This window comes from Primulina huaijiensis, chromosome 13, assembly GCF_012295235.1.
Source record: "Primulina huaijiensis isolate GDHJ02 chromosome 13, ASM1229523v2, whole genome shotgun sequence".
In the NCBI taxonomy this organism is placed as follows: domain Eukaryota; kingdom Viridiplantae; phylum Streptophyta; class Magnoliopsida; order Lamiales; family Gesneriaceae; genus Primulina; species Primulina huaijiensis.
The window spans coordinates 18,557,232-18,575,577 of NC_133318.1; the positions used below are offsets into that span (position 1 = coordinate 18,557,232).

At 34.2% G+C, this 18,346-nt stretch overlaps 1 protein-coding gene and 1 pseudogene across 1 annotated transcript; one reads left to right on the forward strand and one right to left on the reverse strand.

Moving 5' to 3' along the window:
- Nucleotides 1-11,955: 11,955 nt before the first annotated feature.
- On the forward strand, nucleotides 11,956-15,692 carry LOC140991547 (multiple C2 domain and transmembrane region protein 16). The gene has a single exon (XM_073461553.1). The coding sequence runs from the start codon at nucleotides 12,457-12,459 to the stop codon at nucleotides 15,550-15,552; it is 3,096 nt and encodes a 1,031-aa protein (XP_073317654.1). The 5' UTR covers nucleotides 11,956-12,456; the 3' UTR covers nucleotides 15,553-15,692.
- Nucleotides 15,693-16,581: 889 nt separating this feature from the next.
- Nucleotides 16,582-18,092, reverse strand: LOC140991300 (uncharacterized; annotated as a pseudogene).
- Nucleotides 18,093-18,346: the final 254 nt, after the last annotated feature.

Consider the following 18,346-nt stretch of genomic DNA (forward strand, 5'->3'; position numbering starts at 1 on the left):
TAACTCCTATATAATCTACTCAGACCTCTTTTAACGTTTGATTTCTTAAAATAAAATTGTGTTTTTTTGTTGGATCAAGCACATGTGGCATTGGAGTGAAGATTAGATCCACAAATATTAATTATATTGTATGATTGATTGTGATGTTAAAAAAAAAAAATTAGAGGTCTTTTTATAGATATTTTTGAAATAATACAGAGCTTGAACAATCCCTCAATCATCCGGCCCCGTACATGCAACATAGGCTGTTTCTTTATTTCTTTCTTTCTTTTTTATTTATCCTTTTGAAGTTACATACATGATACGTAGACTGTTTAATATAATTAATGCTTTTTTTTTTTTGTATAATTCCTAGAATATATTATATGGTTAAAATTAAAAATATTTTTCTTCTACTTTTATATGTTTAACAGTATCATTTACAATTGCTAATTTTGATTCAGACTAAAATAAGTTAGTCATATTTATACAAATGTAAAAGGTATAAATTTTAGAAATTTGAGCGAACAGAAACTGAATCAGGCAAACTTATCAATTACATTTTGGATCGGTTCTAAAATCAACCGAATAAAAAAAAATTGATCGGTTTTTAAATCGACCAAGTTAAAAATGTGTTTTAGTTTGAAGTTTGTATAAATAAAAATCATATTGAACCTAATAGATCTTGTAAACATAAAAATCATAATGAACCAAATCGATCTTGTAGATATAAAAATTATATACTATATTTTGTTAGAAAAATTTAAGAGAACTATTAGAATTGATTTTATTTGTATTTTAATTTTTTTCTTTTTCTTTACTAGCATATCATTTTGAGAATTTATAATTTTTATTTATAATAATTTGTATTTTCATTTTATTATATATTACCTTATTAAATGTTTTGATGTTAGTACTTATATTGTTATTTGTTTATTTTTATAAACTTAGAATCGGTAGTGTTTGGATATAACCAAAGTCTCATATTGAAAATACATGAAGAAAATAATGAGTTTATAAGACGGAAAAATATCTCCGAGATCTTTTAGATAAAATTCAAAAACAAATCCATGATGGCTTAGATTCAAAATGAACAATATTATATCATTGTAGAGTTACGTGAGTTTCATTGCACAACAATTGATATATTAGCCAGATTTAGATCGAGCCACCCACAAAAAAAGGAGTCGGGGGATCCTAATAAATCCGTGATACACTGAAAATACATATGAAAGATCATATGAGTAAATAAGATGAAAAGATATCTCCCAATAAATCTGTGACATATTGGAAATACACGAGAAATATTGTGTGTAAATAAGATGAAAATATATCTTCATTAGTATGAGCCATTTGGGTAAAGTCCAAAACTAAATTTATGATGTGTTAAGCTCAAAGTGGACATTTTTATACCAAGTTGACAATATTATACTATCGTTGAGATACATGGGTTCAATTGCATGACAGGATAATCAAAATAATTCACTTGAAAAAAAAAATTAGACAATCAAAATGAGAATCTAGGTTTGGTTTGATTTGTTTGTTATAATTAACGATTTGGTTTTGTTTGTTATGGAAAAATCGATAGGTTCGGGTTTTATGAAAAACCGAACTATTCTGCATTGGCTCACCCTAAATATATATAGATAAGAAATATTTTAAAAACTTTGATAATTAATTTTTAAAAAGCAAAACTATGAGATACGTGGATTTTTGTAAATTAGGATTTTCGATAATTTTCATCAATGAACAAATTAGGAACACTAATACTGCTGCATGATTTACAATGATCAAATATAATTATTTAAAAATAAATAAATGATAATTTCACGAATGAATAAAGGGACACTAAACCTAGAAAACACTATTTATATACATAAAAATACAATGACTACGTTATTAATTAGTAATACAAGAATAATGAGACCTTTTCTTGTTTGTTTGCTCATGTTTTATCAGCTTTTTTAAATAAATATTTTCTCAACTCAAAATAGCTTGACAAGAAATCGGACATGACCGGTCGGTCGACCGGCCGGTCAGTGACCATACGGTCGGATTGAATCCGGTTCCCAAAAAAGGTTTTCAAAACTTAGCCGCCGATTTATATCCGTTTAGACGATCAAAAATAATTATTTCTACAATGTATTGTCTTGTACATCTTCTTGTTCACTGATAAAATCGACATATATATAAGAAATTAATAACACAGAAGAACATATTCAGTACCATTGCAAAAGTAGGAGACATAACTGGTCAAAATCATGTTAATAAAGATGGCATATTGGCATTAGTACTTCTCTTTTCCACTGTCCAATTAAAGATATATAATGTGATTGTACAAGTATTTATTAGTGTGTATGTGATTTGATTTGATTTGAGCAAGTGAAAGAACAATGGAAGTCCAAAAAGAGAAAAGATAGAGATTAGAAATGTCGTGGAATTGAGGAAGCTCGACATAAAGTTGAAGGTTAGAGACATATATTATGGATATATCAAACCTAAATTAATGCTTGACTTGATTCTTTCGATTGGATGGACGTAACATCGATCAACTCTATATTTTCATGATCAAATGCATTACGTACATTAATCATATAAATTAACGAAATTTGACTAGAAAGACCATTGAGAAGAAATTGACATATAGAACTAACTAATTTTTAGGCATGTCGACATTTGAACATGTTAAAGTTCGTGTCATATATAGACCTCAAATTAAAGAATAACCAATCGAGCTCGAGTCGAACTACCGAAACTAACCAAGATCTTTTTCAAAAAATTGATTTACAAAAACTAGCCAAACAAAATTATTATTGGATTGATTAGATTAAATTAAATTAAAATGAGTAGGTCTCTTATGAGACGGTCTCATGAATCTTTATATGTGAGATGAGTCAACATTATCGATATTCACAATAAAAAGTAATACTCTTAACATAAAAAGTAATATTTTTTCATGGATGACCCAAATAAGAGATCCGTCTCACAAAATATGACCCGTGAGACCGTCTCACACAAGTTTTTGTCATTAGTACGATATATCCCACCCACAAAACAAACATATAACTCGAGTATAGTAGCATGCGAAAAAGCGAAAACAAACAAAGAGTCCATATAAAGCGAGAGAATAAGGCAAGACCAAAACTCCAAAACCCCATCAGCCTTTCATTATTCTAAGCATCAAATGTCCTGTCTTATCATGTGCTTCAACATCCCACCCATTAATTTCCTTTTTTATATATATGATTCTTGCTTCATTTTCTTTGTAGTACTTTATTATTTTCTTTTGTCCCTCCCTAATCTCCCCCCACTCTCAGGTTCCTTATAAGAATTAATGCCATAGCTGCTACTATATCATATATACTATCTAGTAGATGAAAGACTGCTGTGGAGTTGAATTGTTTGTAGGGTTTTCTTCACTTTTTCGATCCATTGATTGCTCAATCGTGCACAAGGGAGAGAAATAAGGAAAGGGTGTGTTTGGAATGGAGACTGCTCCAAGATCTTTACTTCTCTTTATGTGTGATATATGAAATATAGAGTACGCTGAATGATCTCGGACCAGGCTTCATTCCTTACTCTCCAATTTCCTCGCTCGAACATGCATATACTTAGTTCTTCATCTTAGGACAGGTAAAATATACTTCCCTTTTCTGGTTTAGAGTTATGTTTTAGTGATGATGATTTCGTTTTAAGGGTTTTGAGATTGTTGCATTCCTCGTATATTCTTGTCGATATTTCTATATATCTTGTAGTTAAAGCTAGTTTACCTAGGCTCTGAAGGATGGATGCTTAATTTAGTTTTTCCGTATTTGTCTTGCCAATATATGCGCCTACACAAAAATATGAAATATGAAATGTGAAGTCCGTGGATATATAAACCTATGAGATAGATATATCAAGTAACAATCGCTTCAATCAAGAAAAAATTCAAATTTTTATGTATATAGTTTCTTTTGGAAAATCTAAAGTCTCATTTGTGGTGGTTCCTTGATGAATGAAAAATTGAATCCAGCCATGATAAACATCAGTAAGGTATCGACTTGATCCTTGCCCTGAAGTAATGGTAGTTGAATCTTCTTCATCGGGAGGGGATAAGTGATTAAACTATATTCGAGTTTATATCCGATCCGGTAGGAGAAATCGGGTTCTGGGTAGCTGTTGATTGTATGCAATAATTTTCTTTTTTTGAGTGATGATTGAATAATTCTTGATTATATATGATGAGAATTTTGTTGGATCAGTTTTATTTATATGATATGTGTGGTGGGTTGGCTATTAAGCTAAGTTCAAAATAAAATGATCAACTAAGGTATCAGGTTATTGAGTTTTATTGTATCTAATAGGTTGTGAGACTTTAATATGTAGAGACATAACTGTAATTTCTGTTTTTATGATGTATTAAAACAGAAATATAAGAAGAAGATAATGATACAAATTATCTATATATGAGTCATGGTCCTCGGATCACAAGGTATCGATTTCCCTATTCTCTTTCCCCATTAAGAAAATAGTTCAGAAGAGAAAATTAAAGTATTCTCTCAAGGAAAGAGTGAGTAGATCTGAAATATCAATACACGTTCTAAAGAATTCAGAATTATGACTTCAGATACGCTTACGCTTAAGATTCCAGTCAAATCCTTAATTATTTAGCTTGATGAATTATGTGGTTTATGGGTTTTCCCAACAAATTTAGCCAATTGATTAGAAACATTTTAGGGATCATTAATCTTATAAATTAGCATGAAACCCAAGAAAGGGAAAAGAGATCACCCTTTATAGGGAAGCGAAGAGGGCTTTATTTCCTTGGATTTCGGCTTGAAATTATAGGTGACCAGTAAGCTGCATGAATAATATTCAATCATCTCAATTTATTTAAAGAAACTGAATATATCATATATAGTTTTCTTTCCTCGTGATATTATGTATTTTGGTTAAAGTATAAAACTATATTATATTGTTTGGATCATTTCGAATGAATTTCATTTTATGAGATAAATGTGGTTTTGTAGTATACTATCAAAGCTAAGAAAGTACACAAGTGCAAGATCTCTACTGAGCAACCAAGTTTTTCATTTAATTTATGCAATCTTAGGGGTTTTTGTACGTAATTAATATTCGGCCAAGGAGCACATTTATATATGTTTTGAATAATTTAGATATACAAATATACACCTCTATGTCCGCTGTACGTTGAGCTGATATTCACTTATTGGATGTGATGAAATATATCAAAATTGTACATTCATTAGGTGAGTGTTACATAAAAAATATACATACTGGTGAGCAATATATATATAGTTTAATTTAACAATTAATCGAATTGTGAGTTTATATATGACATATAAAAAGCATGAAATACTACGTAATAGGAGAAAATACGTGTTATTTCCTGCTTCTTGTACGTCATATATATATAAACTCATAAATTCGATTAGTGGTTAAATTACAATTGCGGTGAGTTCATATTCTGCTTTAGCATTGGATCGACCGGGTTGTGATGAATGTTGTTCAATAGATTTTGTGATTTATTAGCATTTTTTTATATTTGTAATTTTAGTTCTCTAGTCAAATTTAAGTCTTGATCCACTATTATTATTTTTCATAATTTTAATAAATTTTTATGTGGTGCATGTTGACGTGACATTGTCCAGTATCACGTACATGCTCCAAAAAAAAAAGTTGCAAAACAAACGACACAATATTCCAAAAAATGAGTGGTATAAGATTAAACTCAATTTTAACGACATATTTGACCAAATTTGCACAAAGATGAAAATTAAAAAAAAAAAGTAAAGAAAGTAAAAAAAAAATTCTCTTTGTTTATCATACTAATCATAATCTCATTGAAAAGAGATTCAGAGTTTTTTTTAAAAAAAATTAGTTAATTATTTAAGATCGAATATCGATCTATGGTTTCACAAATCCGGAAAATTTATTTTCTTTTAAAAAAAAAACAAGTAACTAAAGTAATATCGGATTGATTCCAACAAAATAACATAAACTATACGAATTAAATAATCCATCTTATTATTTGATCAATATCATTTGATGAAATAATTTATATTAATTTCAATTTATCGTTATTAAAAATGATTACATAACAATTTATTTTATTAAAAATATTGTTTGACAATATATTATATTGGTTGCTGAAAGGAAAAAAAAAATTACATTACATGATTTAATTCAATAACCTCATTATCAATTCTGACTAGCTAGGTAGAACTTGGAAAATGAAAATGTAACAATAAAAATACATTCATCCAACGAATTATAAGATAATTAATTAATTTTATAAGATTTTAACTTGTAATATATTAAACATAAAATTTTCTTCCAACAAGATTTATTTGGGAAAATTGTCAAATCCGTCATATAATTTGTCTTGTTTTCTAGTTTCGTCCGTTGAGTTGTCAAATTTGGGTACCTTAGTCATATAACTCTGTTTGTTTTTTTTTGGTTTTAAGTCATATTTTGATGGAACACTGATTCTAAAAAATGTTTATATGACACCATAATATAATATTGATCGTGTGATTGACGCTTTGTTAGCACTCTGGTGAATATAAGATTAAAAACCAAAAAATAAAATAAAATTATAAGATTAAGATCCAACTCTACAAAGTATAATAATGAAAACATGAAATTTAAGATTAAGTACTATTTTTGTGAGATCTTGAGAATAAAATAGTTTTGATGGTATTTTTGTAAATAAGTTGAAAAATAATCAATTTATTTTGATGGTATTTTCGTAAATAAGTTGAAAAATAATGAATTAATTTTAAGGGCAAAATGGTAATTAGTGTAATATCTTTTTCATATGAAGTCCAAATGATTTGAGATTTGAATATACCGTAGAAAAACTCAAAGATATAGAATTTTCATGTTTTGAGTTTTGGAAAATTTGATTGTTTGACTGGTCCGAAGGGATATACGGATGTTAAAATGTTAAATATTATACCGGAGGATTTGTGGTTTGTACAGATGCATCTGGTAAATGTTTGGGCTGTGTTCTGATGCAACATGGCAAAGTGATTGCTTATGCGTCTCGTCAATTGAAATCTCATGAAACACGTTATCATGTTCATGATCTTAAATTGGCCGCCATTGTATTTGCTCTGAAGATTTGGCGCCATTATTTGTATGGAGAAAAGTTTGTTATTTATTCAGATCACAAGAGTCTGAAGTATCTCTTTTCTCAATCTGATTTGAATATGAGGCAACGCAGATGGATGGATCTCTTGAAGGATTTTTATTGTGAGATTCAATATCACCCTGGATCGGTGAATATTAATGCGGATGCCCTTAGTCGTAAGGTGCATTATTCTGTGTTAGCATCTGTTTGTGTCGCCCAAGTACACGAGGATCTATGTCCTTCTGGTTGGACTTTTCACTCGAATTGAAATTCTGTCACTGTGTCTGCATTGCAAATTGAGCCAAACTTGATATCGAAAATACGAAAGACCCAACGAAGCGATGCTCAGATCCAAAAGTCGAAAGAACTTGTATCTACAGGACATCAGTCTGGATTTCAGATTTCTTCTGATGGTTCTTTACGACTTAATGGTCGGCTGGTAGTCCCTAATGATTCTGATTTGAAATCTGCCCTTCTTCGAGAAGCACATTGTAGCAAATACAGTATTCACCCTGGAGGTCGAAAGATGTATTTGACATTGAGACCCCAATTCTGTGGAGACGTATGAAGAAGGACATTGCTGAGTTTATTTCGAAATGCTTGGTCTGCCAGCAAGTGAAAGCCGAGAGAATAAAATCGGGAGGATTACTCCATAGTCTCGAAATCCCGAAATGGAATTGGGAACATATTGCTATGGACTTTGTGACTCATTTACCTCGTTCGCCCAAGGGCTGTGATGCTATTTGGGTCATTATTGATCGGCTTTTGAAATGTGCACATTTTATTCCGTCTGAGCGGACTTATCCTTATAAGAGAATGGCCCGTTTATACATTGAAAATATTATGAGACTGCATGGTGTGCCACTCTCAATTGTATCAGATCGTGATCCCAGGTTTGCTTCTAAATTCTGGGGTAGTTTCCAAGAAGCAATGGGTACGCGTTTGGCTATGAGTACTGCTTATCATCCTCGGACTGATGGCCAAACGGAGCGTACGATTCAGACGTTAGAGGATATGTTGCGTGCGATTGTGATGGATTTAGAATGGGATGGCAAGATGCTTTACCATTGGTGAAATTTTCTTATAATAATAGCTTTCAAACGAATATTGGTATGGCACCGTTTGAAGCCTTATACGAGAGACGATATAGGTCACCGTTATTCTGGGATGAAATTGGTGAAAGACAATTGACTGGACCTGAAATGATACAGGAAATGAATGTAAGGTTCAGTTGATTCGACAGCGGATGAAAGCCGCTCAAGATCGTCAAAAGAGTTATGCGAATAAACGAAGACGACCCTTGGAATTCCAGAAAGGTGATAAAGTGTTTTTGAAAATATCTCCCTTTAGAGGTACCGTTCGATTTGGCATACGAGGGAAGTTATCTCCTCGATATGTTGGCCCATACGAGATCCTTGATCGAGTTGGAGATCTTGTTTATCGACTGGCATTGCCACCAGCATTATCTGCCATTCACGATGTATTTCATGTTTCTATGTGGAGAAAGTATGAACCAGATCCCTCACATGTACTTGCACCTGATGAGGTTGAACTCGATCCATCTCTTTCTTATGGATCGAAATGAGAAGATATTGCGTAATAAATCGATCCCTTTCGTTCGAGTGCAATGGACACGACATGGTGTGGAGGAGTCAACGTGAGAATTGGAAAGCAAGATGCGAGAATCATATCCGCACTTGTTTGATTCTATTCCTCCTGTTCCATTGTATTCAATGTATAATGATCCATTTACTGATTTTAGTTTCGATATATACTATAACTGGTGACATATTATATGTTTGCCAATGTTATGTATATAAAGATGTTTGAGATTTCGAGGACGAAATCTTTTAAGTTGGGGAGAAATGTGAGATCCTGAGAATAAAATAGTATTGGTGCCATTTTTGTAAATAAGTTGAAAAATAATCAATTTATTTTGATGGTATTTTCGTAAATAAGTTGAAAAATAATAAATTAATTTTAAGAGCAAAATGGTAATTAGTACCATATCTTTTTCATATGAAGTCCAAATGATTTGAGATTTGGATATACCGTAGAAAACTCAAAAACATAGAATTTTCATGTTTTGAGTTTTGAAAAATTTGATTGTTTGACTGGTCCGAATAGATATACGGATGTTAAAATGTTAAATATTATATATTATATTAATATAATAATATAATATAATATAATAATAATAAAAAAAAGATAAACCGAAAGTTATCACTTAACTTTCAGAAAGTCACATAAGAGAGAAAGAGAAAGAGAAAGAGAAGGAGAAATAGGGTTTTGAATTTTCTTTTCGATCGTGCGATTTATCGGGTTATCTAATCTACGAACCGATTTCAGTTCTGAGATCGTTGATACGAGGTCTTCGATTTGAGGTATAAATTTTATATTTTTGGTGCTGTTTGAAATTCGTCGATTTTTGGAATAAATCCGATAAATTGTTAAATAATACAGAAATTGAAGATTGTTGAATAGTGTATGATTTTAACGAAGAAGAGATAATTATAGTGATGTTATTTTGAATTATTGTCAATTTATTATAATTAGGGAATTTTAATCGTTGGATTGAGATTGAAGAATTATTTGTCAGTTATTATTAATTCTGATAAATATATGCGGTAGAATAATCGACAAGAAACTAAGTTTTGAAGTCGAAATTGAATTATGCTATGATTTGACTTTGATATGAATTTTTGAAGTTTCAAAAGATATTTGAAACTTATATTATTAAATTTGAATGATGTTATTGATTGAAGTGAATATGTTATTGATGTAGATAGATTATTATACTGATATCTTCAAGCTACATCGATTGGAACGAAGAATTGAGATATGTTGCGACCGGGTAACATACGACAGGTATCTGTATTATATGATATATGTTTGATTGATTGGATTGAGATACATGTCTATATGCCTTATTTGTTGAGTTGATGTGGCATAATGACATGTACGTTGAGCTATGATCCTTGGATACCCTGATATGATTTGATTTGATTCTGGGGTTTGTAAACACAATGCTATGTTTGGTATTACATGACCCTTAAAGCATAGTCATTTGTGGCCCTGATGATTGATTGAGATTTGAGATTTGATGGCGCTTTGTCGACGCTATCATACGATTATCCCTGATTGAGGCCGGTGTGCCAGCTCGAGTATTGATTTGATAGCGATTCGATTGATTCTGAGATATGCTCAGTGGATAGGCATTTGACCTGATACCTCCACGACATACATGCATGGCATATCATATATCATTGTTTAGATATCTGTGGTATATATTGTGGTTGCTTCAGACTGAGCTTTGCTAACCCAGATGGGGCTGTTGTTGTCTTTGTATGTGGACAATGACAGGTACTCTAGGATATCAGGAGACCGGAGATGGTACTTCTGGAGGAAGTCACAGTTTGAGTTGAGGTTTCGTGGTCTTTCCTAGTAGATATGTTATGTATCTATATACCGGGGTATGTCCTGAGGATATGATTTGTTGTTGTATGAGTTGTTTTGATTATGTGTGGGCATGTTTTATGATGTGAGATTAAATACTATTTTTAGTATTCAAATAGCATATTTTGGGCTCATTGTAAAGAAATTTTAAACTTGTTTTCCTCTGTAGTTAATTAACTCTAATCAAATTGCATTGTAATAACGATTAGGAGCTAAGGGTCCCACAATTTTTAACACTTTATTTTATGAGTTGTAGATTTTCCCGACACAAGTATGAAATAAAAATACGAGGAAATTGTTTTTTGTCTTTTGTGTATGATTTTTTTTGTGATTTTGATCATCTATATTGTCAAATATCAGTTTTAGTTGGTTATCTTTATTTTTTTTGACAATATTAGTCTTTTTTCCAACATGATGCTGATGTGCCACTAATATATACTGATATGGCGATGTGTGTAGCGACGCACTAGCAATCCATTGAAAAATAATTAAAATTGCAAAAAATTGGAAGAAACTAAACTAAAACTGAAATTTTATAATATAGAGTACCAAATTCGCAAAGAAACAACCGGTTAAAAAAAACAATTTTTAATGATTATGACATTTAATTATATGTCATAATCATTAAAAATTAGTCAATAAAATTAAAGCATTTGCATATTTTCGATCAAAATAATTTATATATATATATATTAATTAATTAATTAATTAATTAATTAAATGTCATAATCATTAAAAATTAGTCAATAAAATTAAACTATCTGCATATTATCGATCAAAATAATATAATAATATATCATATCTGTTCGTAAGTGTACTGAAATTAGTATTCGATCAACTCTAAATTACTTCAATATATAAACGGTTTAAACTGGACTACAAAATTTATTAGTCGGATATATATGCTGCATATTTAAAACATAATAATTAATTTACACTTCTATATTTGGATGAACATCTTCATAGCAAAAATAATATAAATATGAGAAAATTGATTTTTTGTATCTGTATGAAAAAATGATTTTTTTTCTCCGTGTGACGTTGATGTGACACCTATACAACGTTGATATAGACGGACGTTGACATGCTTAGTATCACATCAAAATTCTCGGTGAAAAAGAATTTAAATTGTCAAAAATGAAAAAATAGATGACTAAAACTGAAATTTGATAACATAAATTACCGATCAAAATCACAAAATTACAAAACAAAAAAAATGCAATTTTCTGTACAAAGATCACATTATTTGGTGAGACTTGAAAGAAACCAAACATGATCTAGGGTATTTGGTTTGACAGTCCAAAATGCGACGTCCATTATATATATTTATTTCAAAAAGATGTAAAAAGCAGATGGTCTCTGGTCTAAGTCGGTGGAAAAAGGATGCTCATCCCTGTCAAAAGCAATGCATGCCACTCACTGTTGGGATGACTGAGTTTTCCATCAAGTGAAAAAGTTAATGGGAATCTGAATCAAAGAAAAGCTTGATCCCGTAAATCACTATATACCATCAAATTCTTTTTGTTTTGAGTATTCAAGATTTTAGCTGTTTTCATATCCTTCTATAATACGAATCAAATGTTACTTTGATCTACAAAAATGAACCAATCCCATCCAATAAATATTGAAAGAAATAAAGGGAAGGGATATCTGGTCGCAAATATATTCTTTTAAGGAAAACAATTCCCAAAGTGGAGAGAGTACGAGTGGCATAAAGTCTTCTTGCACGTTAAGTTAACTCCAGTACTGTAAAATTGCTTCGTCTACTTAACTTCTTGTTTTACACTCTTTGAAAATCTCTCTTCTACAAATTTTTCTGTAATCCAATGCATTCTTCTTCCCAATAATCACACTTTCAGAGTGATTATATCAATAATCGATAAATGGCTGATGTTCGGAAGCTTGTGGTTGAAGTTGTTGATGCAAGAAACCTTCTTCCAAAAGATGGCCATGGAGCTTCAAGTCCCTACGTGGTTCTTGATTTTCATGGGCAACGGAGGAAGACGAGGGCCATGATTCGGGACCTGAATCCTGTGTGGAACGAAACCCTTGAGTTCAATGTTGTTAAAGCCTCCGAGGTATTTGGTGATATGCTGGAACTCGATGTTCTTCATGATCGAATTTTGGGGCCGACGACGAGGAATAATTTTCTGGGCAGGGTGAAGCTGAGTTCCAGGCAGTTTGTGAAGAAAGGTGAGGAGGCCTTGATTTATTATCCCCTGGAGAAGAAGAATTTGTTCAGTTGGATTCAGGGGGAAATTGGTTTGAGAATTTACTTTGTTGACGAGATTGCGACTCCTCCTCCCCCTACACCTCCTCTGGCGGCGCCAACTCCGCCACCTGAGGAGGTCAAGCCTAATAAAACTTCAGCTACGTCGGACGACAAATCATCACCTGCAGAGACAGATGCACCACCACCACCACTACCTTCAGAAGCGGAAACCACTGAATCTCCACCGGCGCCGCCATCGGAGCCAACACCTGCGCCACCAACAGAAAGTACAGTACCACCGTCTCCGGAAAATCCCATTCCACAAGCTGAAAACCGAGCTTCACCAGAAGACATCAATTCAGGGGATCCACCTCCACAGCCTACTCCACCCGTTGATCAACATCCAGATCAGCTGATGGCATCCGTAGAGCCAGGATTTGTTCCTCAGGTCAGAGTCAACAACATCAACGCTCCACAGCCAGTCACTCGAGCATCATCCGTCAGCAGCTTTACTTCCGATATATCGGACACACCCTCACTCGAAAGGTCCTCGTTCGACTTGGTTGACAAAATGCATTACCTTTTCGTCCGAGTGGTGAAGGCCCGATCGCTGCCAACCACAGGAAGACCGGTGGTGAAGATCACCGCATCGGGTTGCCACGTCATCTCCAAACCCGCTCGGAAAACAAATTTCTACGATTGGGATCAAACATTTGCTTTCAACCGGGACTCACCTGATTCCTCCACCATACTTGAGATTTCAGTGTGGGACCCGCTGAACGCCACATCATCCAACGACATGGCAGGGCACGATTTCTTGGGTGGCATATGCTTCGACGTGGGAGAAATCCCTTTGCGGGACCCACCAGATAGCTCGTTGGCCCCGCAGTGGTATCGCCTCGAGGGAGGCGGAGCCCACATAGGAGACCTAATGCTCGCCACCTGGATCGGAACACAAGCCGACGAGTCGTTTCCCGATGCTTGGAAGACTGACACTGCCGGCAATCCAAGTTCAAGATCGAAAGTGTACCAGTCGCCTAAGTTGTGGTACCTCAGGTCGAGTGTAATCGAAGCACAAAATATCGAGACGATCATCCCTTTGAAAGAATCAGCATTTCAGATCAAAGTTCAATTGGGATTTCAAGTCCAGAAAACAAGATCAATGATTAGTAGTAATGGAACGCTAACATGGAATGAAGATTTAATCTTTATTGCAGCGGAACCATTCACCGAAAACAATCTGACATTTCTTTTGATAGAAAGCCGGCAATCGAAACAGCATGTGATAGTCGGTGCTGCAACTGTTCCGCTCGCGTCGATAGAAAGACGGGTGGACGATCGAAACGTGGCGTCTAGATGGTTCACTTTAGAAGATCCGACAGCGGAGAAGAGGGTTTATAAAGGTAGAGTCCACTTAAGGCTGTGTTTCGACGGTGGATATCACGTGATGGATGAAGGAGCCCACTTTTGCAGCGATTATCGCCCAACCGCAAGGCAGCTTTGGAAACCTCCAATTGGAACACTGGAGCTAGGGATTATTGGATGCAAGAATTTGTTACCAATGAAATCAATTAATGGTAAAGGGTCCACCGATGCTTATGCTGTCGCTAAATATGGTAACAAATGGATCCGAACTCGTACAATTACGGATAGTTTGGATCCAAAATGGAATGAGCAGTACACATGGAAGGTCTATGATCCGTCCACGGTGTTGACATTAGGAGTATTTGATGGTTGGGAAGTGTTTGGATCTAATGGGTTTGAAGAGCCTGCCCGCCCCGATTCTCGTGTCGGAAAGGTTCGTATTCGAGTATCTACCTTGGCGATCGGGAAGGTGTATAGGAGTATCTTCCCGCTATTTTTGTTGTCACCGTTCGGTTTAAAGAAAATGGGAGAGATAGAACTAGCTGTTCGATTTGCACGTCTGGCTCCAACTCTTGATTTCTTGCACGTGTATTCACAACCCTTGTTGCCAATGATGCACCACTTGAAGCCGATTGGCATGGTTCAACAAGATGTGCTGAGGACAACCGCTGTCAAGATAGTTTCCGCCCACTTATTGCGATCAGAGCCACCACTGAGACACGAGGTTGTTACATACATGCTAGATGCTGACTCGCACATGTTCAGCATGCGAAAGGTGCGCGCGAATTGGTTGAGGATCATCAATGTGATCGCAGGAGTAATCGATGTGTTCAGATGGATAGACGACACGCGTTCTTGGAAGAACTCAACAGGGACGTTACTAGTACACGCATTGTTTGTGATGCTTGTGTGGTTTCCTGATTTAATTGTTCCCACGCTTGCGTTCTATGTCTTTGTGATTGGTGCATGGAACTACAGGTTCCATTCAAAAGCTTCATTGCCTCACTTTGACACAAAGATTTCACTAACAGAGTCGATCGACCGCGATGAGCTTGATGAAGAGTTCGATGCAATGCCTTGTATGAGGCCTGAAGAAATGGTACGTGTTAGATATGATAAGTTGCGAGTGCTGGGGGCCCGTGTCCAGACAGTGTTGGGAGATCTTGCCACACAAGGAGAGCGTGTGCAAGCATTGGTGACATGGCGGGATCCGCGTGCCACGGGGATCTTTGTGGGATTATGCTTTGTTGTGGCGTTTATCTTGTATTTGGTTCCTTCAAAAATGGTGGCTATGGCATTTGGATTCTACTATCTTAGGCATCCAATATTCAGGGACCGAATGCCGTCACCGGCCCTCAATTTCTTCCGACGGCTACCTTCACTTGTGGATCGGATGCTGTAATTTGATAGAATGGATTGATAATCAAGCCAATGTATGAGAAACTTTAATGAGTAGATGGCTAAAATTTGAAGTGTAGTTCATGAGACGTTCTAAGTTTGAAACAGAAAACGAAATAATCAAACGTGCAAATTACCTTTGAATCTTTGATGATGAAGTCCAAAAAACTTTTTAATTACCATTTTGTAGTTATCTTGTTTTGCTCCGTTGCATTTTCTCTGAGTTTACATGCAAAAAATATATGTACCATGTAGATGACATAACGTAGTGATTAAATAAAACAAACAAGAATACTGCAGCAAGATATAATGTTGACCCTGAAACTAAAATATTTTCAAATAAATACCCATAGTTGGATTTGTAAAAATAAAGATTCTCCATTGAAAAAGAAAAGCAAGATATCCACAGCTTGTCCCTTTTTGCAGTTAGCTGTATTCCAAGAACCGCCACGTTTAGAGACATCACTTGTTTGTTGCGTCATGAGAACCATATACTGCACCAAGTGATGAATTATGGATGCATGGTTTTCAGGAACAAAAGGATACGGTGTTTATCATAGTATATTTTTACTATTCAGTCAACTCCAAGAGCCCTTCAAAAGTCAACGTCGAGCTTTTAGGACAATTGATTTCTAACCAAATCTTAGATGATTTGAACTGGAAAGTTACTAGGTACCCAATCTGCCCCTTGGAAAACTTGTCCTCATTTTTTAAACCTGGATACCATATTGAACCATTCAACTTCTTGTTTAAGTACAAGTTAAAACAAACAAAAGCTAAACTTGTTCCATCACTGATTCAAATCTGAACAACAGGATCTGTTTGTTGCGAGTTGAGTGAATTTGAATTTGTTATACTGAACATTTTTCCCACAGATTCTCTATACTTTGAATCAATTATGAGCAAATACGTTTCAGGATGAATCTAAATTCAGAACCTCCCAAAAAACCATGGAGAAACTATGAGCAATTGAGCGTGTAATAAATTCGATCAAATGAAAGTGCATAGCTGTAACATAAAGAAATACATACAACCCAAAAAAAAAATATAAAGAAAAGAAAACAAATCGCCAAATGGGTTGGTATGTCAACTTATTGTAATTTGTACAAACAAATGTTGATGAAGCTACTTCGGCTCAGTGGCTTCCTTATCTTGGTCTTTCTTCTCAGTTCTGTTGTATATAGCCTCAGCAACACCATGATTTTTATCCACTGCTTCCTTTATCAGCTTCAAAATGTCATCTTTTTTCTCAACAAAAAACTTGATTTTCTTATCAATCTTCTCTAATTTGTATTTCAGTTTGTCAAGATTTTGGCATTGTACTTCTCTTCCCTGGTTTTCTTTTTCTCACCTTCCTTTTTATCATCCTCACACACCTCTGCTTTCTTTCCAGTTCGTTATCCGTTTCAATGGCCGATGTTTTCCATTTCCATCTATCTCAATCTCCCTAGTGTTGCCATCCTGCTTTACCAGATCCTCACCTTTATCATTTTCCTCTTTAGGATTTTCATCTCCTTTTCCTTTGGAGCTCCTCTTCTTCTTTGTCTTATCTTCCTTGTCCTTCTCATGCTTCTTCTTGTCTTTTTTCTTCTCTTTTTCATCCTCAACTTCTTTGAGCGCTTCTCCTTCGGAATCATCATCTATACCCTTCTTTTTCTTGTCTTTATGTTCCTTCTCTTTGCCTTTCTCCTTTGTCTTTTCTCTCTTTCTCGTTCTCAAACTCATATCCCTCATTGGGCTCCTCCTCCGACTCTTTTTTCCCTACAATATCGATTTCCAAATCCTTCTTATCTGTCTTTTCGTGTTTATTTTCTTCCGTCCTTCGATTCTCTCTCCTTCTTACCTCCTTTGCCCTCATCGATCTCTTCATCTGTTTCTTCATTATATTCGCCCTTACAACCTTTCTCGGCTTCAGACTTTTGATCACTCTTCTTTTCTTCTTCTTCTCGTCCTTCTATGTTTCTTCGTTTGTCTCTCTTTTACCCTCTTCTTCACTTTCTGTTACCTCAGTGCTTTTGACTTTTCCTCCACATTTATTTTCACTCACTTCCTCCTCTCCACTCTCCTCTTCCTTATACGTTCATTCCTTTTCCCTTTATCCTCATCTTTCTTCTCCTCTTTTTTTTCATCATTCCCGTTTTTCTTCATCTTCTTTAGTTTCCCTTCATCAAATTCTTCTTCTTTCTTCAGACTTCTCCTTTTTCCTCTCTTCTTATTCTTCTTCTCAATGAGCTCTACCTCGTCCTCTTCCTTGTTTCCATAAATCTTTTTCTTGCACTCGGTCACACTTCAATATCTCGTCACCTATCTCATGTTTTTCTTCATTTTCCTCGTTTTTCCAGCACAAGTGATGTTGAGTTTGACAATGATATCTGCCAAAATTTAAATTCAACAAATACAATATTTGCATTGTATTTCACTTCCTAAATAACACTGATTTCTTACATTCTCGTAATCTTTTTTCCCCATGTAATTACTTCGCTTACTAAAACTAATCACATCATTTTTCACTTGCCCCCCTTTTTCATATATCTCTATTACCATTAATTATAATGTAATAAGAAAGTTTAAATTTTTTTTTTATAACAAATATGGTTCCCTTAAAAACTGATATTTTTTAATGCTACACCTGAAATATTTCGCATGTTGTGACATTTTTTCAATGTTATTTTTGTATATGTAGTATGTTAATTGAAGTTATTTTGGGGTTTATTATATGTTTTTTTCTCATAAAACGAAATGGTACACTTTTTCTTAGTTTAAAAAATAGCAAAACCCAATTAAAAATCGAGCTTTTT

Excerpts from the sequence above, each read along its gene's own strand:
- LOC140991547 (XM_073461553.1), top strand. The coding sequence starts at position 12,457 with ATGGCTGATGTTCGGAAGCTTGTGGTTGAAGTTGTTGATGCAAGAAAC.